At 31.8% G+C, this 25,242-nt stretch overlaps 1 protein-coding gene across 1 annotated transcript in view; it reads right to left on the bottom strand.

Annotated features, from left to right (window-relative positions):
• Positions 1-24,715, bottom strand: part of LOC129233033 (ankyrin repeat and LEM domain-containing protein 2-like) — a 56,067-nt gene extending 31,352 nt beyond the window's left edge. Inside the window, exons 1-6 of the mRNA XM_054867114.1 lie at positions 24,694-24,715; positions 21,282-21,422; positions 10,165-10,335; positions 9,775-9,935; positions 5,021-5,209; positions 1,754-1,876 (exon numbers count right to left, since the gene is read on the bottom strand). Of these exons, the coding sequence (XP_054723089.1) occupies positions 1,754-1,876; positions 5,021-5,209; positions 9,775-9,935; positions 10,165-10,335; positions 21,282-21,422; positions 24,694-24,715 (807 nt within the window). The remainder of the gene's footprint in view (positions 1-1,753; positions 1,877-5,020; positions 5,210-9,774; positions 9,936-10,164; positions 10,336-21,281; positions 21,423-24,693) is intronic.
• Positions 24,716-25,242: the final 527 nt, after the last annotated feature.

Raw genomic sequence — 25,242 nt, forward strand, 5'->3', positions numbered from 1 at the left:
TCGGATCTCATATCGGATGTTAAAAAATTGCATTTTTCAAAATGTAGACATCTAAAGAAAAAAAAACGGTAATTAAAAGAGTTTATTTAAAGTTAATCATCCTTATTAGCATCGAAAAATCAAAACCATATGATTTTCTCCCAAAATAACAGTTAAACATCGCACCCGCACCATAAAAACGCAAATATTGACCAGCTGGTAAAATGATGAGAATATTTTCTAATCTAGTCATTATAAAAGTTTAAATCCAGACGCTAAATGGTGATAATTTTGAATTTGGTAACCCTATCTGAAGCGATCATATTTTCCCCCCACCCTTACTATCCCTTTTGCAGTTCTAAGTTCATTTCACTGATATATATTATTACAATTATTGTTTATCTATATATATAGAAATGAATGTTTGTCTGTATGTCATCCATGAACTCAAAAACTACCCGGCAGATTTGGCTGAAACTTTCACCGTTTGTTATTTTTGGTACTGGGAATGTCTATAGACCCGTTCGAAAAAAATCCGATCGATCGTTCCTTTTTTATTCCGATTTAAGTCACAATCCATTGGATAAATACGAATAAAATGCAGAAATGAATTCGCATGAAAGATCTCCTTGATAAGAAGCCATTTTTCTTGAGTTTGAACAAATAAATTCTTTCTTTATTGTTTTATGGCTTTTCATGCAACGGGGGGATTTAAAACTTTTTCTATTTGATATTTTTAGCGATGGATGGACCTTGCAAACGGCGTGAGTAAAAAATGTGAGGCTTCACTGGATACCTGGACCGATTATCATGAAAGAAAATGGCTATATCTATGTATTTTTCCACGGAGAAGGTGCATAATAGGCTCATTGAAGCCACTCACCACCAGGTGGCACTGCAGAGTAGCAACTTCTGCCCCGTTCAACCGATTGTCATGAAAATCAATATAATGGTGTATTTTTTTGTTGGCGTAGCAACGTGCGTCGGGTACAGCTAGTTAAATCATGAGTGGGGAGAAAAGTGCTTACCAACGCCTTTTCAGAAACGTTTACAACAACACCGCTGCTAATTAGCTGTGATAAAACCAAACTTATTTTCAGCTGTTAATTTCTTTCAATAAACAAACAACAAGCATTATATTTATTTGGCAGTAGCAATTTATCGCTTGCAGGAGCATCACAAGAGTGCCGATCATTTTTTCTTTGCAAAATAAGCAGATTTTGTATAAGCTGATCCCTCTAATTTGACTTAAAAAAAGGTTCCAAAAATTATCAGTTTAGGTTTGATATGTCAGGGGTGATTGCGAGTTCATCAAAAAATACCTGAAAGTTTCAAAGCGAGAACGGGGGGGGGGGGGGGGGGGGTAATCTTTGGCCCCTATTACTTAAGTGCACCTTTGCCATAGTATTAAATAGTTCTGAGTCAAAATAGTGTGTGTACATGTGATTAAATTTTTAATGGGTTACAAAGTTACTTTTGAGCTGGTGTTATACAAATTATCTTGACATTTGTCCATCTTAAGGGATAGGTGTCCATCTTAAGGCTCTTGCAGGTATATTTGTTGAGTATTATATAATTTAAAAAAATTGCGGAGGTAGGGAGATAAAAGCATAACAAAGAAAAAAAAACAGAATTCCGGTATTTTTGGATATAAAAATACCGGAAATACGTCCGGAAATTCGGTAAAATACCGGAACACAATCACCCCTGCAAATAGTTTTTTTTTTTACAGTTTTGAACAATGAAATACAAAAAAGATAATGCATGCATTTACCTCCTTGGCTAAAGATCCGTATTTATTAATCTTAGTTTTGTCACAGAATGGATGAGCGAGAAGTATTTTCACCACTTCTAGAAATCCAAATTTTGCAGCTATATGCAAAGGAGTTTCCAAAAGCTAAAGGGAGAAAAAATAAATATAAGGCGATAAATACAGAAATAAAAAAGCTAAAGAAGTTTTGCGTCTTTAAAAAATAATATCACACTTAGAAATGGTGGTACAGTGAAACCTGTGTAAGTTGACCACTTGCGGTGCAGTACTTTGGTGGTCAACTTAGACAGGTGGTCAACTTATACAGGGGATTATGATTTTTTTTTTTGTAATTCTTGCACCACGACACCTTTTGTAATTCTTGCAATTGACACCTACTCTTTCTGTTTAACTCACTTTCATTGTTTAGCATTACTTTGAAACAATAATTTAAGATGTTATTCAAATATTTTTAGAGATTACTTTCCCAGAATGACGTATAATGTGTCGTGCAAATTTAAAATTTCAGTCAATTGATCAAAAAAAAAAAAGCGCCTTATTGTTTATGAAAAGTTACTCATTTTATATTAATAGTTCCTAAAAATTTATAGCTAATCAAAAATTAAATTTTTCGCTGAACAACAGAAGAAAAACAAGTTTGGGGAATAAAAGGGTTCTTAGTAGTTTTCCCATGTAGTTAAACTCAAAAGCAGGTTTAGTTATGCTGCTGCTTCATTTAGTTGGTAAAATGCTGGTCTGGCATCAGAAATATTCTTGGAAAGCTTAAAATAATAATAATAATTTGCTGAATAAAATTTTAAAAAATAAACCAAGTGGTCAACTTACAAAGGGTTTTTTACAATACTCCAAACCAAACTTGGTGTTCATTAGTGGTCAAGATAGACAGGTGGTCAAGATAGAGAGGTGGTCAAGTTACAGAGGTTTTCCTTCATTACATAAGATAGGACTAATTCCGTTCCTGACAAAAGCGGTCAACATAGACAGGTGGTCAACTTACAAAGGTGGTCAACTTTACAGGTTTTACTGTAACAAAATCCTGGGGGAAAAAAAATCCCTGATATTTCTCTGCTTTAGCTTTATAAATTTCCACGATTTTAAAATCGTTGGTATCACACATAACTAATGGATAAGACAACATTAATATTGCATGCCTGCAATTTTTGCAAGAAACACAAGCAATAGATTTTAGTTTGAAAAATAGGAGGAAAAACTGGATTTTTATGTCAGAAAACAAAAGAGAAAGCAGTAAGATTAACATTCAAAATATTTTAAGACAAAGTTTTTTTTCAATTAAATATTGTTCTATTCAGTATTTAACTTGCAACATTTGAAACTTTGCACTCAAAATGATCAGTTCTATGATCATTTAAACTTGAATTCAGGAATATGGAATTGAAATTCTATTCAATTCAATATTCCTGAATTCAAGTTTTAATGATGAAAACTAAACTTTTAGAAACAAGCCTTTTAATAAAGCTTAGTAATAATCAAAAGTGTTTAAAAAAAAAAAAAATCCACACACAGATGCAAAAATATTGAGATCAACAGCTGGTATGAAACAAAAAAACTAAAATGTTAATAATAAGGACTGACATGATTATCAGAACTTTTGAGCAATATTTTTTTTTTTTTTTAATGAAGAAACAGGAATTGGAACAACTTTTGCAAATTTTTATCATTTCCTGTCCGGGTTGGGTTTGTAACAGTTCTTAAAAACATTGTTAGAATATTTAGCAAGTTTTGTTTGGCAAAAAAAAAAAAAACACTTTTGTGTCCAAATGAAAAGAAATTTTAGGGAGGAAAACTTGACATGTTTGGAGATTGAAAATTACAATTTTCCCTCACATTTTTAGAAAATTTTAAAATACCCCGATGATTTCCTGTTTTTTTCCAGAAATTAAAATTTCCCTGAGAATTCCCTGAGAATAAAATAATAGCTTTAAAAAAACTATAAAAAGCACGCTTTCGTAGCAAAATGAACTAAAAAGTGAAAAATAACCTTTGGATGATTGTAGTTGACCAATCACTTAATTTTAATGGAATACAAAAAAGCGTGGGGTCTATTTACATTTTTGCTTGGACAACAAATGGAAGAAATTCAAGACAACCGATAAGAAGCCCCCCATGCTTTTTTGTATTACATTAAAATTGAGTCATTGGTCAACTACTATCATCCAAAGATTATTTTTCACTTTTTAGTTCATTTTGCTACGAAAGCGTGTTTTTTTAGCTTTTAAACTATTATTTTATTTTCTTCTTTTTAGTTTAACTTGTTTTACGAAAAAATATTCATTTCAACATTGTTCAAAATTTTTATATTCATGAAATTTGCCCAAAAAAAGCTAATCCATCTCAGTCATCGATGTATGTGTGCGAAAATCATATTTACAATACTTTGAAAATTTGAGATGCATTTAAATAAAAGTTTTGCTCAACAATGATCTGATCAGCAATGAATTTCCAATGGAAGGCTCACCTAAATTTTGGCATGAAATAAGTTAAAAACAATTATATTTCATGTTCTAATTACCTTGGAACATTGGAACACATTTTGTCTGATGCAGAAAAATGAAAGTTTTTTATAGATATTTTTAAATAATTTTTGCGAGCATTTTTGAATGTATTTTTTAAAATTTTTCCTTCTTCACATTGTTGGATTTATGCCAAAATATTGATTAAAATTGGAGGAAACTAGCAATTAAAAGAGTTCCTTAATTAATTTGATTATAGAACATTGCATTGTCATCGGGTCTGAGGTCACGTGCCAAACTTCAAAAGAATCCGATCGCAGGAAGTGGGCGAAATTTGGGCCGCAAGATTCGGTTACAAGATACATACATACATACATACATACATACATACAGGTGAAGCTAATAAAAGCGTGTTAATAAAAATTAACAGCTTGTTACAGCAGTTTCACCAATTCAAAAATAAATAAATAAATAAATAAATAAAAATAAATAAATAAATAAAAATAAACAAATAAATAAATAAATAAAATAAATAAAAATGTCTATGTCAGACAATTTGTGTCAAAGAAAGGCACAAAAGTAGCAAAGCCCCATCTCAATATCCCACTTTTAGCTTTTTATTTTTCAATATTTGATTAGGGATGGTCTATTAATGATGGCACTTTTTCTCAACTATATTTAATCATTTAATTAGTAACAATTTTTTAAAAAAAATCTTGAGGATGACACAATAACAAGATTTGACAGTGTTCTAGCTCTCTCTGGCTTTGCAGTGATTGAGAAAGTCATTTTCACTTACTGCTTTGTCAACAGAATTTAAATAAAGATCCGTGATGTGATGAATCCTGTTCGTTCTCGTGATTTCCGTATCTTCGGGGTACAGGAGTTTCAAAAACTTGGGATCTTCCACAGTTTTCAGTATTTCCTCGCACATTTTCGGACGGTTGGATTTCGAAGCCACGTGAAGAGCATTGTAACGGGTTCCTTCCTATAAAATGGGAGAGGTAAGTTCCGATTATCTACAGATTATCTATGATGTGCATTTGAATAAAATGATTTTTCATTAAAAAAAAACGATATAAATAAAACAAAGTATACAGTAGGAGACCGTTATAACGCCAACCTATATAACGCAATTCTCTATAAACCGCACAACTTTTCTAAAGCAAACAATAGGTTTTGAAGCTTAAAAAATACCTCTGTTTTGATTTTAAAAAATAAAAATGGTCAGGCAAATTAAATTTTGAAAGTTTTTCATCTTTCCATCCTATTTCAAAGCTTTTAAATTGAAAATGAGGACTCATAGTAAACAGAAAATACCAGATGGCTCTTGAAAATGCAGCTGTTATGCAAACCATGAAGCTATCAGAAGTGCAGGATTTTGATTGTGAAACATATTTATTTGTGAATAACTCATTGTAATATTGGTGCTTTAATACTCATTGCAGATAAAACTCATTCTGAAGTGCTAATATATAGATATATTCTGTATCTTAGTTTCAAAATTTGTGAAATGATCTGTATAACGCAAAAACCTGTATAACGCAAAAGCTCTGGTCCCAAGGAGTGCGTTATAACGGTCTTCTACTGTATATATATATATATCTATTTACATGTATATGTTTTTTATACAAATCCTGTTTTTGTAGAATCTCGACTGAATTTGGCAGGAAGTACTCGGGCACCTTAGAAGGAATGCAGGCAGGTTTTCAAACTCCAAAAATGGAACGAACTACTAGAATCGTAATTTTAGGACCCGAAAATGTCATAAAATAGCTTTTTCTACCCGAAATACTAAGCCGATTGTTTTGATTTCAGTCTCATTCAAAAGCACGCAAAAAAGAATCCTGAAGTAGATTGCGTTCCTTTGGATTTCAAAACCACCCCAAGGCTGTAAAATCACCAGGAGAAAAGTTATAAACATTTTTGAGTAAAGGAACATAAATATTGAATCGGAAATTTATCCTCTGCCGCAAGCTCAGATTTAATTAGAGTGAATAAAATCACTGAGAAGAAAGATTTGTTGCCATTTTTTCCTCAACTATGAACATATAAAATTCTTGCTTTTGCTTTGACGCTTTCCCTATAATCGAGGAATTTAAAATATTTCGTTTTGCAGGGTTCATACTCTATTTGGATGAAAAAATTTCATGACTTTTCCAAAACTTTTTCATGACTTCAATGAAAATTTTCAGGACCTCTTTACACGAAGATAATAGCACTATTTAATCTCAAACTTGGTAATATTTGGAAATGAGCATTAGCAAAACGTCTATTTGAATGTCACAGCCTCATTGAAGCACTTACTCGTAATGGAAAAAATATAAGTGCACACTTAAAAAACTAAACTATTCTTATTTGTCTTCATCATGTAAATTTTCGTAAAGTAAAAATGCAGCGAGGCGAATATGACGATGCTTAAATGTCTGATTTTTTTTTAAAACAGGCAGAATGAAATTGAATGGGACAAAGGTTGAATGAGTAATCACTAAGTTCCAATAAATTTGCTTCAAAAGTTACTTTTTAGAGTCAACAGTGCCTTTAATCATCCACGTAACTTGACAGTATTTTGGTTCTTTAAAATAAAGCCACATAGTTTAGTTCTTTATGTTTCTAAACCAGATCTTTTTAGAAAAAACCATTCAGCAATGAATCAATCTTCTGATTCAAAAGTATATTTGTTTTGCTTACAAATTTGCATATTTTCAAATGCATATAAATTAATAGGTTCAGAAATTCCAGAATACGTTTAATTCCCGACATTGAACGTAGCAGTCGCATGGATTAGATTTGCGTGCCGTATGTTGGGCACTACTGTTTTAGAGCATTAAAAATTCCTCTTTTTCTGTATTTTATCGCCTGACTTAAGATCTTTATTTTCAAAACATTCAACAAATTAAGATAAACTCTGATAAATTTAATAATAAAGTCCTTACGAGTGATGGAATCGAACTCGCTTGCGATTGAATTGCTTTTTTTTTTGAGTGAGCGTGGCAAAACTAAGAATGTGAAATTTTGCTACTACAGAATATGAAACAAAAGAAGTATTGAAAATAACAGAAAATTCAAAATAAGTGATGTCCAGGCAGTAAAATCACATCGCATAAAATGGCAAACAACTGCTACAGAAGTGGATGCAATGGGATTTCAAAATTCAGATTTGATTTTGGGATCATTCAATTTTCCATTTTTAATAGCTTTTATGTGCAGTACTGTTAAATCACTCACGATTTCTAATGCTCCTTTAGCTACTGTTCCTTTCTCTTTGTCCAGGACATTTTTCCATGACTTGAAATAAATTTCCATGACTTTCAATGAAAATTTCAATTTTCCATGACTTTTCCAGGTCTGAAATTTTGTAATTTTTTTTCCATGACTTTCCAGGATTTCCATGACCCGTACGAACCCTGGTTTTGGTTATTTGCCCGCGATCTGTCGGGAAATTTTAGATTTTATTTTTCTGGTTCAGGCCTGATTGTTGAACACGCGTCACTTGACCTGGTTGATGCAGCTAGTAAAATAATGAAAACCTACATACAGCAAAGTTAGTGTCGTGGACTGTAAAGCATAGAAACTGCTTCAAACTACAGTGGTTGAACTTGGTTAAAACAAAATGCGAAAAACTCACGAATTTGTTTGTATTAGGCGTCAAGTGAAATTGCGGGAAAAAACAAAGAAGTAACAAAAACAATATTTTCGAAAGAATTAGTACTATTTTAAACCACTAATAACCTTATTACAATGTACTAATCTTGGTTATTTCAAATTCTGAGGGAGAGTGCAGACTTCCTACAACTGGCCACACTGGGTGTCTAGCGTAATTATATTCACATTTTCAATTTCCTTTAGCAAGTATTTATACTACATTCAGAAAATTTTAACTTTCTTATTAAAATGTACTGCCCCCAAAGCAGAATACTTGACGATGTTCTGCAACGTAAAATCATTTGACCAAAATTGTTCAGCAAGTACTTCAAGCATTGTATGCACAAGCAACCAACGTGATCTTTTCCACAAATCGGGAGCCCTAAATCGGGAGCGTTTCATACAGGAGTTTATTTATTTATTTATTTTTTTTTCACTTTTTAAAACTTTACTGCTGCTGTGCATCTCTGTGGAACCTAAACCGATTGAGATTCTCCAAAAATGTTTTACATGCTTCCTAAAATGCATAAAAAGAGCAAAGATACAAAATTTTCTAAAAATTCTTCTAAGAAATTAAAATAATGTTTAAAAAAATAATAAATTACTTAAATAATAAGTAAAATGAGTCGAGTTAGGGTAGCAAATAGTAAAACACTTAAAAACTTTCTAAATAACTGAATTATTTTCTGGATGCAAAAGGATTGAAATCTCAAACAAGACACGTAATTTTCGGCGATAGACGTTGGAATGAATAAAAAAAAAAGGTTTATGGAGGAAACTGCAGTGGATGAGGGTCGATTGAGGGAAAAACCAAAAGCGTTAGAAAAATCAGAATCTTTTCAGATTTAAAATATGAAATTTCTGCAGAAGCTTTGCGCAAATTCTGTAGATTTCTTTAAGTTCAAAGTAAATCTTAAGTTCCTGCAGATGACTTATCGAATTCAACATTTTTTGCGAGTTTTCCGCCGAATTATTGTAATTTCCAAGAATTTTAGATTTAATGGTATTTTAAAGATATCTGCAGACTTTTTGAAGAATTTTATCTTGAGTTGGAAGATATTTGCAGAAAAACTGCAGTTTCTGTAGAATTTCTGCAGAAAATTTGTCTGAGTTTTTTCTCTCACATTTGAGTAGCATTGTTCTGCAGTTCAGGCATCAGTTCTGCGACGTGCGTCGCAAATTTAGTAGTATTCTGCTTTGGGGTGTACTGCTTTTAGAAAAGAAGAACAATAACCAACAATAAATAAACAAGTGTATTAAATCCCGAAATTTTTTATTGAATGTATCAAAACTTCGGTTTGTCTCGAAATGAAACTCGTTCGTACCGAAACTTTCATTCTGTTACAAGTATTACACATGAGATTTTCGATGGAGTTAAATAACAAACCAAACTTAACTTTTAAAAAAAATTCATTTTGGCCATGCCTTCATATTTACTGTGAAGCAAGCTGAACTGTCTTTTGAAAAGTAAAAAAATAAATTTCGAGTATCTTGCGCTCAATATTTCAAAATAAAACTCAAAAAAAATCTCTTGTGCGATTTTTCTTTAAAATTTCCACATGATTTGCAGCAGTGTATAGGGATAAAATAAAATACATTTGAAGAAAATTACTATTCAAAACTGATGAGAACATAATATACTACAGGAAAATAATCTTTAGGTTATTGTGCTGTAGTACACATGACTGAAGGCTTTTTTTTTTTGCCCCGTTTCTGACAAAAAATCAAGATTATATCTCAAAGGAAGTATATGAGTTCTCCAAGCACAAAACTCTGTTAGACTTACTTACAAAATATAACATAAAAAATTTATTGTGTTAAATATTTCTTCAAATGTTGTTAAAAAGAGATGCCATGTTGGTTTAAAAGATAACATAATTGCTACTTTTGAAGCATAAATCGGCTTACTTGCATGATGGTGGGAGAATCTGCGCCATTTATCAAATACAAAGGATTCGACCAAACGGCCGAAGTAAATTTTTCGAAATCTCCTTTTTCGATAGCTTTGCGAACTTGCACCGTTTGCTGACTGGTGGGCTGCCGAAAAACCGACTGACTTTCAGGACTAGCTGTAAATAACAATTATATGATAAATATGCATAGATAACAATAAATATTAGCAACTATTCTTGCATTAAAGTGGTCATTAATGAACGCTAGCTACTGGAGTTTGGGTTAAAATTTCAACGATCAAACTATCACCAAACAGGCATTGGCTTCATTAAAACGTAGAAGCAATTTTTACCCATTGACGGGCGACTTTCTGGTTAGAATGAAAACAAAGAAAAAAAAACATGCCTTTTACAACTTGCTTATTATGTACAGACGCAGGTGACTCGGGAATCAAATCAGCATACTGTTTCGCAAATTCCAAGGCATCTTCTTTGCTCGAGAATTCTTTAAATCGAGCACCTTTGTGAGTTTTGATGGCCTTCAAAGCAGCTATTTTATCTTCAAACACTAAGGGCTCTAGAAATATAGCATTTAAAACATTTATCATAATCGAGATAAAAATTTCATCATGAAAAAACAAAAACAAAATAAGGTAAATAAATACCTTTGTGCTGAACAGTAAAGTAAGACAAAACAACGTTAGAAGAAGCACAAATTTGTAAATTACAGCAGACACGTGTTTCGGCGTTACAGGGAACGCCTTTTTCAATGCAAAAAATAATGAGCTTATGGATGAAAAGACATCCGACTATTTTTTGCATTGAAAAAGGCGTTCCCTGTAACGCCGAAACACGTGTCTGCTGTAATTTACAAATTTGTGCTTCTTCTAACGTTGTTTTGTCTTACTTTAAAAACAAAATAGTTCTTCAATGAAATACCGGCCTTTTAAAAAAGGAACGGAAAAATGTTGGCTAAAATTATGCCTAGAATTTTAGAAATTAGCAGATTTTTCGTAAATAAGTAATTAATACTAGTGCACAATTACTTTGGACGATTACAATATTCTTGGTCGCGTTTGCACAGAAATTACTGAGGACTATTTGAATCATATACAACGTAACTTCGATTTGACGATACTCAATTTAACAATTTCCTCGATTTCAGGGCCGTAACCAGAAAATGATTTCGGGCATGGCTTAAAAACTTTCCTGCAGAGCTTACGAACTATAAAGAAAGTTGTGCTGATGTTCTAGTCGTGTGGTTGTCTTTTATGAAAGTGTTTTATGCAATTAATATACATATGAAAGACATTTGAGTTTTGGAACAATATTTTTTGGCAAATTTTAAATATAAACAAACATTTAAATGAATGTCAAACCGAACATTTAGGGGGGGGGGAGGGTTCGACCCCCCCCCCTCTTGTATACGGCCCTGCTCGATTTAATGATACATTTCAGGGCCCAATACAGGCTGATTTTGCTACCGTTTTTCGGTACCTTCACAAAAATCTTATTTTGAAATCGGCACTTTCACAAAAATCAAGTAATAAAATCAGTAGCTTCACAAAAACATGGAAAATTTCACAAAAATTCGCATTTTAAAATATGAAATTTGTTTCTCTGTTGAAAACAAAATATACTCATAAAATAAAATTATAAGCGGTTTATATGAACAATCGCTTAAATAGAAACCTTCTTGTAGTATTTTGACTCATTTTTAGCTGTTTCACACCAAAGTGTATTTATGCAATATTATCGCAATCTTTCAACATCTGTTTTGGGAAGCCGTTTTTCTGATAATTTCCTATATTGTACGCAGTACATGAGACCATTAAACTGAAATTACGAAGGTATTTTTCGTACTTCTTAGGTTTTCGGCTGAAAAAAAAAACGAAACTTGTTAAAAATAATACTTGCTGACATTTACACTTTTCGAACTAAAATTTCACTTGTTCCACTACTTCTTTTACAAAAATTAGGATGCGTCTAAAATTTCACAAAAACAATGCTGATAAAAAAAACTTTCGCAAAAATAGAATGATGCAATACTTTCACAAAAATAGGTAGCGAAAAAAAAATCCAGGATTGGCCCCTGCATTTGATTATAGTAAATGACTGTTCTCCTCGATTTAAACAATATCCTTGATTTAACGATAACTTTTTCCAGTCCTTTGACAGTCGTTAAATCCAGGTAGTGATATAAGTAAAAGAACATAATCCAATGGCAAAAAGTAATACAATTAGACTCAAAGCGTTGCATAAGAGTAAGCATTGCCAACTTGGGGAAATCTCAACGAGTAAAAAACGTATGACGTGAATAAAGTCTTATAAATTCCACTAACTTCATGCTCAATTTTCAAAAACTTTTATTTTCTTCAAGATTTACTGCACTATTTGTTTACTTATTGCATCTATTTCCTACAATTACCAAAAACACATCAAAACTTTTGCCATTGCCAAAAAACATTTTTGGAGCATTTTTTTTTTCAAAGAATTATTTTCTAAATTTCATTTTAGAATTATTTTTTAAAAAAGTCACCATATTTCATAGTTGCAACTACGGGCGTAATTTAAAAAAAAGAAAAAGAAATAACGACATCATGTTGCACAAAAATTGCAGATTACTGCCAGACATGTGCTTCAGCATTACAAGGAACTCTTCTTCAAAATAATAGTGAAATTTTTTAATGCACTTATTTTGCACTGAAAAAGGGGTTCCTTATAAGCCTGAAATTTGCGTCTGCAGTAATCTACAATTTTATGTCATTATTTCTTACTTTTACTTTTCAAACACAATGGTATTTTTTCAAAATTTGAAGAAACGATGAAAACAATCCTTGCATTTGGGTAACACACAAATTTTACATACTTTTTTCCAGAAGGAAGTCCCTTGACTTCCAAAATCTATTGCCATCTTAAATGCCTTAGTGACTAGATAAAAGTAATTTTATTAAAATCTTCATTAACTATATTGAGTTAACTTTTTCTCGGTGATTTTACAGCCTTCGTTTTTTTCAAAATTCGAAGGAGTTAAATCAATTTCAGGGGTATTTTTCGCGGGCTTTCGAATGGCAATAAATTTGAACTGATAGGATAATTATTTCAGGTAGAAAGAGCGATTTAATGCTTTTTTCGGGCCCTAAAATCAAAATTCGAACGATTCTTTTTTGTCGTTTGAACCCCCCCCCCCTTCTCGGGTGCTTGGATGAAGCACTAAGACAAAATTTTGCAAATAGTGCCGGTTCAAGTTAACTCGGATGTGACTGGACAGAAATTTTCGAACGGCCATAAAAGAAAAATGAGGGTGCAAATGCACAGCAAAAATATAAAAAAATATAGGAAGTGTTGAAAATAATAGTAAACACAAAGTTAGTAATTCCTAAGACAGTGGTTTCTAACCTTCTTTTTATGGTAAATAAATGACCCACTACACCATATGTACACCAGCATATATTATAAAAAATATATAGTCGTCCCTCGCTACTTTGCGCTTCGACTTTCGCGGCTTCACTACATCGCGTTTTTTTCAGTTTTTTTTTTTCAAATATAGTAATTAGCCTTCTTTATGCACCCGTGTAAACTTTTTCCTACAAAAGAATAACAAAGTATGTCTTCCAAGTAAGGTACTCTTCTGAGGGGCTGTAGTTGAGGAAGTGGAGGTGTAACATCGCCGAAGAAAGTGTAGGAATCGCTATTTCATTTTAACCGTTAAACACTATAACTGGGAATTATAAATCACCAGGGGATAAATACATCTGTAAATGGTGTTCAACAGTGTACTAGCTTTTTAACTTGTATACGGTTATACTTAATATCTTTAATGAAGATAAATGTAGAGGAAGAACGAGGGCTCATATACGGTCACTAACTGGCAATTGATTCTTCATCGAACAAGTTGAGGTTTTTTCATAGATTAGTAGTAGTGTGTAAGAACTGCATGTGTGTATGTAGTTTTATTTCCCAATAAACACAACTATGTGATATCTATTACGTCTAATATATCTTATTTTCTCATATTTTGTGTAATATATTAAGTAATGCAAATGTAATGGTGGCTTAGGATGCTGTTTTATGTCTAGGGGGCTCTAACTATTTTAAAAACCTACCGTAAAATCCCGAAAGTAACCCCCCCCCTTCAAAACAAAACTTGTTAATTTCAGAAGGGGGGGGGGTTATAATCGAGATTTTTTTGAAAAATGAGCCAAAATAATTGTTTTTAGTAGAATTAATTTTAGAGTCAGAAAAGAAATAAGTAAATAAGAGTTAATATTAATGAAGAGTGAGAAATTAATTAATAAAAACCTGTCCTAATTTTCAAGTAGTAAAAAATTGCATGTGGGCGCCATTTTTTTCAAAAGATAGGATTTTGTACCTTAGTTGGCGAAATCCCTATAATTTATCGCTTGAAAATTCATCATGTACTGAATGTAATAAGGTTACAGTAAAAGAAGCAAAATCTTAACGTTCTTGTTTCAGAATAAAAGCAAAAATCGCAATCACGGCCGCCAATTCGTTACGAAGATCTTAATTTCGAAAACTGAGCTTTGCAAAGTTCGTGAACGCAAACAGAGACAAATCTCTTATTTGATTTTGTGAAATATACATTTCTGATGATCATTAACTCGTTCAATTATTTTATTCTGCCTTTAAAAAAGGTTATTTTTAAGTTTTGCGCTACTTTTTAAGCAACGCATTTCCAAAATGGCGCCACGTTTTCAAAATGTCGTTGTGTTGAAGATTGTTCATTTTCACAAGTCAGAACAAAAACGCTCCTTCTAAAATAAATAAAAAGCAGTACATTCAAATAAATTTCTGCGGTAATACTGTCAAAAAAAAAAAACAAAAAAAAAAAAAAACAGGCGCCCTTGCATCAAAAGGAGTCGAAACATTTTGGAAGGAATAAACCGTGGAGACCATTTTTTTCTTTTTTGTTCAAATCATTCTGTTTTCTTTCTTTTTTTTTTTAGAAAAGAAAACCTGCACATGGGGGCGGGGGGGGGGGGAGAACTAAACCTCTGTAATTGCTTTTCAAGTAAAGCAGAAAATGTTATCCTTTTTCTTAGAGGGAGTGGAAAATGAAGATGATCAGATTTTTTTTCAGGTGAAAAAGGGGGGGGGGTATATTCAGGATTTTAAAATAATTTCACTTTCCACAAAAAAAGGAGGGGGGGGCTATAATCGATAGGGGGGTTACTTTCGGGATTTTACGGTATTTAAATTGCCCTAAGTTAATGTGCTCTAGTTAGGAAAATATTCGGTTTATAAATACAGAATCCTACTTCGCCGGAAAGCCTGGAACGAATTAACCGCGATAAACGAGGGTTGACTATACACACATTGCGTATGTCTTGCATGGGATGTTTCAGACACTTACATACAGTAATGCATGTAACGCACCATAACTGAACTGGTCTGTAGAAGAAGGGCATATGTTACACTTATCTTTTTCAATATTCTTCAGTTAATATTTTTCTTAGTTTAGTCCTTACTATGACATTTTTAATTTGTAACTTCTCATCAAAGTATTACACCGTATTTATAAATCTTTAAAATGTATTGAATAGTTAGAGAACTTATCTTAGTTGGAAAAGTAAGCTGATTAGATTCATCTACTGTATGATATATATTATGCTTATAAATGTAAAATAATAAATAATTATAAATTTAATAAAAGTAAAAAATAAAAAATCTAATTTAAGTTTAAAAAATCCAATTTTTTTAATTAAAAAAAATTTTTTTTTAAAGCACGAACCCTGCCTTTAACACACAACTATTGAAATTTTTTTTTTTGCGGAAATCAGACAAAAAAAAATACATTTTTCATTTTTTCATAAAATTGAAACTTTTGCATTATTGTTACTATCCAAAATGATTGTGAAAGAAGGGCATATGTTACATTTGATGATCTTTATTAATATTCTACAGTTAATTTTTTTCTTAGTTTAGTCCTTCCTGTAAAATATTTAATTTTGTAACATATGCCCTTCTAGGGACCCATTCAACTGTAGAAATTACAAAATGTTAGCGACTAAAATTTTCAATATCTATTTCCACACTCTCAGACTCAAGCACTGATTTTCCGATTTACTGTATATTTGACTTAAATCAGAGAATAAAAAAATAAATAAATTTTGTAAATTTATGATAAGTAGCACATAATACAAGAAACTATCAATGAAATATAGGAACTCAGAGACAAATTTTGAAATTTCTCTCATAGTATACTTTTATTAGTAAAATTTTATGTAACTAACATCGCTAAAAAAGAAAATAAAAATGATGCCCTTAATTTTCTTATGCTATAGTTTTGAAATTGTGCATTATTATGCATTTCAAAAGTAGGAATTATGTTGCAACCTTAAATGAAATGCATCACGACAACAATTGGTGTCATGACTCACAGGTTGGGAACCCCTGGTGGTAGAATTACTTACTAGACCAAAATGAGTGACAGTTATGAAAGCAGATGCGATCAAATTTCAAAAAAAACTGGGTCTGGCCCATCCCAGTTTATTATCTTATACATATAAAATCTGAGTATCTATGTATCTATGTCCAAGCTTCTTCTCCCGAACGACAGTGAACTGACCATCGAACCAGGTATCGATGGATTCGTCATCTTCCCGTCTTCATGTTTGGCTGTTTAACATAATCCTTCGATAATAATTAGCGGAGATATCAATTAAAAACTATTCATTATGACTCTTAGATTTCAAAATCAAATCCCTCATTTTCGAAGGCTTTCCTCCATTCAAATGATTATTCAGTGCTTCATCTCCACTTTCCGCAACAACGCTTTTATTAAAATGTATATCGGGTGAAGAAAATCATTGAGATGAAAGATCTGTTGCAATTTTTTTTCTCGAATATAAAGAAATAAAATTAGGCTTTTGTTTTAAGGCTTTTCCTGTAATCAGGGTGTTTAAGTTGTTTACTTTTCGATTATTTTGCCGTAATCTGCAGCAAAATTTTGCTGTTTTTTTTTGTTCAAGCCTGATTGTTAAATACGCGTCACATGACATAACTTTCATTTTCGAGGAGGACCGTGCACGTCGTAAAGTAAATGAGTGATTTACATGCAGTTTATTTTTAGTTACCTAACCTTAGTTAAACCTTGCTTTACGCGCATTTATTTATTCCTTAACGCGTTAGAAACTAGTGTCAGTGTACTACAAAAGCATCAACTGTACTGCTCTTACATTTTTTAGGTAGCCCGTGCAACGCCGGGCACGCAGCTAGTAGCATAATAACAGCTGTAATAAGTAAACTTTACATCTAATGCATAAAAACTCACAGGTACAAAATATATCTCATCTGATGTTCTGAAAGATAAGGAAGACAAAAACTAATAGTTTAAAAAACTAAAAAAACACGTTTTGGCAGCAAAATGAACTAAAAAGTTAAAAATAATCTTTGGCTGATAGTAGTTGACCAATCACTTCATTTTAATGTAATACAAAAAAGCGTGGGGTGCTGTCTATTTACATTTTTGCTTGGACAACAAATGGAAGAAATTCTAGACAACTGATAAGAAGCCCCCCACGCTTTTTTGTATTACATTAAAATTAAGTGATTGGTCAACTACTATCATCCAAAGACTATTTTTCACTCTTTAGTTCATTTTGCCACGAAAGCGTGTTTTTTTTTTAGTTTTTTAAACTATTACTTTATTTTTCTGTTTTTTAGTCGTGTGTTGGAGAATTATCAGGCAAAATTCAATTACTTCTTTTTGTAAAAGTTGAATTGAAGAAATTATTTATCAAACAAGTGCGAGGTAATATTTTAAAGTTAAGACAAGGTCACCCCGATAGGAAGCTACTGTGAGTCATTGATGTATGTTTGCGGAAATCATATTTATATTACTTTGAAAATTTGAGATGCATTTGAATAAAAGTTTTGCTCAACAATGGTCTGATCAGCAATGAGTTTCCAATTAAACTCTCACCTAAATTTTGGCATCAAATTAGTTAAAAACAATTATATTTCATGTTCTAATTACCTTGGAACATTGGAACACATTTTGTCTGGTGCAGAAAAATTGAAGGTTTTTGTAGATATTTTTAAATAATTTTTGCGAGCATTTTTTACTGTATTTTTTAAAATGTTTCCTTTTTCACATTGTTGGATTTATGCCAAAATATTGATTAAAATTGGAGGATACTAACAATTAAAAGAGTTAATAAATTAATTTGATTATAGAATATTGCATTGTCATGGGGTCTGAGGTCGCGTGCCAAATTTCGAAAGAATCCGATCGCAGGAAGTGAGCGAAATTTGAGCTGCAAGATTCCGTTACAAGATACATACATACATGCATACAGGTGAAGCTAATAAAAGCGTGTCAAAAAAGAATTTCCTAAATAAAAAAATTACTTTTGTGCAATTTCAAAGAACAATTAAAATTTGATTTTTCAACTTTCAGTGAAGCTAAAGAAAAATAATATTATTTAACTGCATCATTACCGTTACATTATTTAGTGTTAATTCACTAAAATTGACATAACTATTTTCGTCAGCAAAGTTGTAATTTTTTGAACCAAAAATTGTTCAAATAATTAGTAAAAATGTAGTACAGTAGGCGCCGCTTAATGCGATCACGGTTAATGTTATCATTCGCTTAATGTTATCAGAATCACGAAGTCCCGGAACACTTGCATGTTCACCCACGTTAAAAAAGTCGGATAGGGTCATTCCATGTCAACTCAACACACCCATTTTACCTCACCCCCTCAGATTTTGATAAAATTTGGCACACATATAGTGGGCACTAAGAATAACAAAAACACAAAATTTCAAATTTTTATCTTGAATAGTTTTTGTGTACGGCCTTGTAAAGTTTTCAAAAAATCGTGAAAAAACTACAAACAAGCAATTTTCAAATTGCTCTAAAAGCTGTCAAAATTGAGTTAGAGAGGTGGGAACGGTGTTATTTTGTAGCTTTTTTAATGCTCTTTTAAGAGATATGCAACATGTCCTATGTAGTAGTAAAAAAAGTTTTTTTTGGTGCAAATCAAATTTTTGATTTTGATTTTTTTCAAAAAGTACCACTTTTAAAATTTTCAAAAAAATTCTATAAATAGACAGTACTTTCATAAACTGCCATGCAAAGTTTTATGATGGGATGGTAATGGGATCTATGCCAAAAGAAAATATTACTGACCCCTATTTTTCTTGAATACCAGATTTTGACCAAATAATAATTATTTTATTGTAGTAAAATATATTGTAGTAAATGCTTTCATGACAGATATGAATGTATTGTACTTTAAATTCTTCTTATAAAAATATTAGTAAAAATTAAGGCAAATAAAATACCAAAATTTAAAATTATATCAATTTATGCTGTATGAAATACAAATACAATAAATATTTACAATAAAATTTTCATAAAAAGTTTTGACCAAATAATAATAATTTTAATGTAGTGATATAAGATTTTATGAAAAATCACTTGAGTAGGGGAAACTGGGAGGTTTGACCCACTTTTTACTAAGGTTTTTTTTTTTTAAATTTGAATAAAAAAAATTCCTGGTTGACTTTTTTCGAAAGAAAATACATCCAAGCAACTTTTTACATTGCAGTTATTTAAGTTAAAAATTATTTTCTTTATTAAAGATTTTTCAAGAGTGTTCAAACTAACACATGAGAAATACTGAAGTTTAAAGAAATAATTCTTTTATGTGAGGTATCACAACTATTTTACATTATGGAATGGATAACTTACGACAGTAATAAAATTTAAAACACTACTTGTTAGCAAGGTCTCTAGTCACTGAATGAATGCTTGTGGAGAGTCTGGCTTGAGCAAATACAAATACAAAAGTGACAACCAGCAACAGGCTCTGGGCCTAGCTAGACTGGTCCTAGTCAACCAGACTGCCACATGGGGGGCCATGTGGCAGACTGGTGTTTGTTTTAACTTGCACAGAAAGGTACCAACTTGCTAGATCTGCAGATACTGGATCAAGTGAATGGAAGGGAAAAGTTTTCTTTAAATAATACTTGCTTATCAAACTATTTAGCCACAACAATATTTATTGTAAATTTATCAACTTTTCATACAGCATAAATTGATATAATTTTATTTAAATTTTGGTGTTTTATTTGCCTTAATTTTTACTAATATTTTTATAAGAAGAATTTAAAGTACAATGCATTCATATCTGTCATGAAAGCATTTACTACAATATATTTTACTATAATAATATAATTATTATTTGGTCAAAATCTGGTATTCAAGAAAAATAGGGGTCAGTAATATTTTCTTTTGGCATAGATCCCATTACCATCCCATCATAAAACTTTGCATGGCAGTTTATGAAAGTACTGTCTATTTATAGAATTTTTTTGAAAATTTTAAAAGTGGTACTTTTTGAAAAAAATCAAAATCAAAAATTTGATTTGCACCAAAAAAAACTTTTTTTACTACTACATAGGACATGTTGCATATCTCTTAAAAGAGCATTAAAAAAGCTACAAAACAACACCGGTCCCACCTCTCTAACTCAATTTTGACAGCTTTTAGAGCAATTTGAAAATTGCTTGTTTGTAGTTTTTTCACGATTTTTTGAAAACTTTACAAGGCCGTACACAAAAAACTATTCAAGATAAAAATTTGAAATTTTGTGTTTTTGTTATTCTTAGTGCCCACTATATGTGTGCCAAATTTTATCAAAATCTGAGGGGGTGAGGTAAAATTTTAATTAAAAGTGTGTTGATTTGACACGGAATGACCCGATATTGTAATCAGCGTTTTCGTTTATTGTTATCAATTTTTCATAAATTTTCAATTTTTTCCCCGTTTTTGTTCCTCAATTAACAGAAACACATAGGCAAACTCTGACGAGACTTACTTTCTGTGTAGCATTTTGTGGTTTTCAATAGCAGTTCAAAATTTTTCTAGGAATAAAGCTACAGAAAGTTCACCCCCAGTGTCCACAGACTCCCCCTAAGAAAACTTTCTTTTGCACCTAAAAAAATTCAGTCGCTGGACATGTTGCAGGCATTGATGTAGGACCTCCATTGTTGCCATTACTTTGTAAGCTGTTAAAGAATTGTGTCGATATTGAAAACAAAAGTTAAACTAAAATTTAAACAACAAGCAAAACCATGCTGGAAAAGATAGAAAAGCTGAATGTGCTCTGAAACTGGTTTACGAATGTCGGGGAAAACGGTCATATTATACTTCACCTATTACTATGTGATTAAAAATTGCATAATTTAGCTTTAACCTTCTATAATTCAGATATTTCCATTCTGTTAATTTAATAATTTGTAATTTGAAACTGCGTTCAGTTGACTCATTGTGATTTGAATTTGAGGTTGCCAAAATAAATGCACCTTAACTGGAAAAAAATCAATATTTTGTGTCTCCTGGATTCTTTTCGGTTATTGTTATCAGTTGGTTATTGTTATAGAACTATATTTGTCCCAAAGTGATAACTTTAAGCGGCGCCTACTGTAATACAATAACAGTAGAAGAAATGATGGGGGGGGGATGGTAATAAACAAAACTATCCTTACCACTGCTTTCACTCGCAGAAATGGAAGGAAGAGAAACTCCATAAAACTTCTTGAATTTCTCCCTGGGAAACCTCAATTCGACTTCGAGAGGCTTTCGAAAAATAAAATCTTGATCTTGAACAGAAGTATTATTCTTTACAACTAAAAGATAAGGGAGAATAAAGAGAAATCATTTAAATTAAAAATAAGGTAAGTTAAAAAAAGAGCAAATAATTTTGACCGACAGAGCTCGCAGCAGAAATTATTATTTCAGGTCACAACACTAATCGGAGCTAAAATTTATTTGCAAGTGACAACTGCTCGATACGTAATATTGGTACATTGCAAATTGATCCAATTCAGAAAGTCATATAATTAGTAATTAATGAATTAGTATTTATTGAAATAAATTAGTTTTTTTTTTGACACTGATCATACTACATGACTCGGGTTAAATAGTTCTTAAGAACTGCAATTATTTAAGTTAAAAAAAAATGAATTAAAGCATTTGCTTGTACAACATGAACATAGTATGGCTTGACAGAAACGCATTAAAAACTGACATGTGATTCTCTTTAACCACATGAAAAACAAATTGTAGTAAAAATAAGTACAAAGATGATCAAAGGTGAAAGGCTCAACTTCAATATGGTTTCAATAGGCTGTCATTAAATGGTTTTGCACTTTTTTCAACGTATCTGAACTAGGGGTGCGACATCGATGTCGATGATTTGGAAACATCGATGTTTTTGTTAAAACATCGATGTTTTTAACATCGATGTTTTACTTTCGATGTTTTTGGACCATCGATGATTTGGTTTCCATGTTTTTTCGATGTTGATGTTTTTGCATTTTTTGAAAATTATCGTAAAATTTGCTCCAATTTTCTCGCTAGGTAATTAAGTTTACTTATGGAGTTGCCAAAAAAAAAAAAAAAAAAATCTTTTTTTGCACCCACTTTATAAGATTAATTTTTCTGTGTGGTGGTTTTTGGGAAGATCACTACGAGATAGTAGAAGATGAACTAGAGAGTGAGGTAGATGTCAAGGCTATTGGAAGAACCTGACACTGGTAGTCTGGTGCCAAAACTCGCAGTCTATTTCAAGGCTCCAGTTCCTAAACTAAAGGAAAATCCTATATGTTACTACGGTGAAAATTATAGCTTTAAAAATTCAAAGCTGGTAAAAGTTACTTTAAAATAATTGATAGTGATGGCAACTTCTGTTCCAACGGGAAGATATCTTTCTTTGACTAGTGGGATAGTCTGCAAAAAGAGAAATGCGCTTCGGGGGGACAAAGTAAACAAACTTCTTTTTCTCCAAACTGTCAGCACCAATATTCGGGGTTACTTATCGACTTCCCCCAACAAGTCATCCCTCTATTACTGACAATTTGTGTTTAATTATTAACTAACAGTACAGCACATACTGTCCACCTCTGGAAAGTTAAACTCCGCTGCCTGACCGATTCATCGGTTCCGTTACTTGAAATAGGGGCGAGAAAAAACGGCTTATAAATTTGTGGCTTTAGTTGGCAGTGTATTGCCCATTTGGCGAACAATATTACTAAACCTAACTACAGTAAAACCTCGCTACAACGCTATCCGATACAACGATAATCCCTCAACTGCGATAATATTTCGTGTAGCCGGTGAACTCGCATAGGAATTAATGTTATCTTCCTCTCAATATTGCGATATTCTCTACAGCAATAAACCCCTGTAAAACAATATTTTTAAAATTTTTCAACCCCCCTTTATTACGATAATTTGTTTTTCAAATAATGAAAAATATCCTATTTTATCAACTTTTGAACTTTTCTTCCGTTTTTTCTGACAAGAGAAGATTTACTGCTAATTGTGTACTTATTCCTTTTCGCCGCTGTAAAATGTATTGAAAATGTTACATACCCATTTTTAAACTTCAAAGTTTTAGTAAAAACAGCGGACTAATCATATTAACAAAATGCTCAAATAATCCAACAAAGTGGTGGTAATAAACAGGGTTGTAGCACAACAGATTAAAAATTCCTTGTTTAAATCTATAATAGTGGAACTCATTCCAAGGACAGGAGAACGACATGAAACCAGGTGACAAACTTTAAAATGGCGTACCTTGGTTATTTAAATACCAATTAAATTTAGTTCAAGGACGTTATTTTACACCTTTAAGTATGCTTAATATAGTACTACAAATTAAGTTTGTAAAATGTTGATATAACGTTTTAAAATAATTTATTTCAGAAATGAATGGGGACACATCTAAAGAATGACTTTCTGGTTTTTCAAAAATTTTTGTAGTTACTATTAAAATAAAAAGAAAAAAAAATCCAGGCCAAACAGTCCTTGTGTTAAGACTCCGGGGACATAATATTGTTAGGATTGCATATACTATAACATTAAAATAAAAAAAAATCCTATTATATTCCCAAAATATGTAGGCCCTCGATATAACAATGTATCCCTATACAACAATATATATCTCTGGTCCCCAAAATATCGTTGTAGCGAGGTTTTACTGTATTAGCAAGCGGTACAGGATTTTCTCGCCAATAAAAGGTTTGCAATGGTTGCCCCACCACGCCTAACTATGCCTCTTCATACCGATTGCTCTCCCTTGAAAGAAATGGACTTGTTCAAGGCATTGCTCGACTTGTCGGAGCTGAACAGTATTTCTTGCTCTTAAAAGTAATTGTTAGAATCTGATCGATTTGCCGCCCCAGGCGATGTTGACAGGAGCTGCCCCTGGCCTATATGTATTTTTTATCTTCAATCATCGAGCGTACTCTCACGTACTGCTGATTTTGAGCTACAGAAGAAAAAAGGAACTAATTTGAGTTTTTTATTTTCCCCCTTATTATTATTATTTTTTTTTGCCTCTTTACATTTTACAAATTGGCCGCCCCTAAACTCTGCCGCCCTAGGCGGTGGCATAGGTCGCCAACCCCAAGAGCCGGGTCTGGTTAGAATTAATTTTATATTTTTCAAATAATTAACACAACTTTTTCGCATCATTCAACTGACGGTAAGTGCTATGATACATTTTTCTTAGATTCTTTTTTGATGTAAATTTACTTTCAATTTCATTTAGTTTGAAAATATTTCCCTATTACTATAACTAGTTTGTATTAATCAGCGCTTGTCTTATATTATCAGTTTTTGTCCTACTATAATACCAAGAAGTTGCGAATTTATTCTTATTAAATTATATTCCTGGTTTGAGATTCAGTATTTTCAATATATTCGTAGGGTACGTATTCTTTTATATTGCTTAAATTAGTGTAGTATACTGAAAAATTTATGCTATATATTAATAAAAAGATCGATGTTTTAAAACATCGATGTTTTTTTTTCGATATATCAATACCATCGATGTTTTGAAACATCGATGTCGCACCACTAATCTGAACTCCTTTCCTCTTTATCACTTTTCACCTAATTCTTCCTCCTGCCACATGTCATATTTTTTATGAACATAGTGTTACAATAACTGTGTGATGTCACTTTTTGTCACCCTCTCTCTTCCCCTTGTCCCAATTTCATGAGCCCCATCAACATCACTGGTGGATGACCCTTTTTACAATATCATAACTGCAATTTACTAAACAATTGTTTTTTTAACACAATCACTTAACATAGTAGATCTACTCGTGTATTTTTAAATATTTAAATAACAATTAGACAAACTGACTTTTGCCGTTCAAATGGAGGGAAAAACAACAATAATAAAACTTGTAAAAATAGCCAATCACCATTTAAGCATGTTTTACTTCACTTATGAAATGGCTTGGTAATCTAATAATATTTTCACATTCAATCAATTTGTAAATTACATCTTAATGAAAAAAATATATACGAAATTACTACATTAAAATCCCAGTAATACAATCGCCCTTGAGACGAGTTAAGTTGTCGATTGAAGTATTTTAAGTTTCTGTTATAGAAGAAGATAATGTAGTCTTGAACTCTAAAAAAGGAAGAGTT

Source organism: Uloborus diversus, unplaced genomic scaffold (genome assembly GCF_026930045.1).
Source record: "Uloborus diversus isolate 005 unplaced genomic scaffold, Udiv.v.3.1 scaffold_15, whole genome shotgun sequence".
Taxonomy (NCBI): Eukaryota; Metazoa; Arthropoda; class Arachnida; order Araneae; family Uloboridae; genus Uloborus; species Uloborus diversus.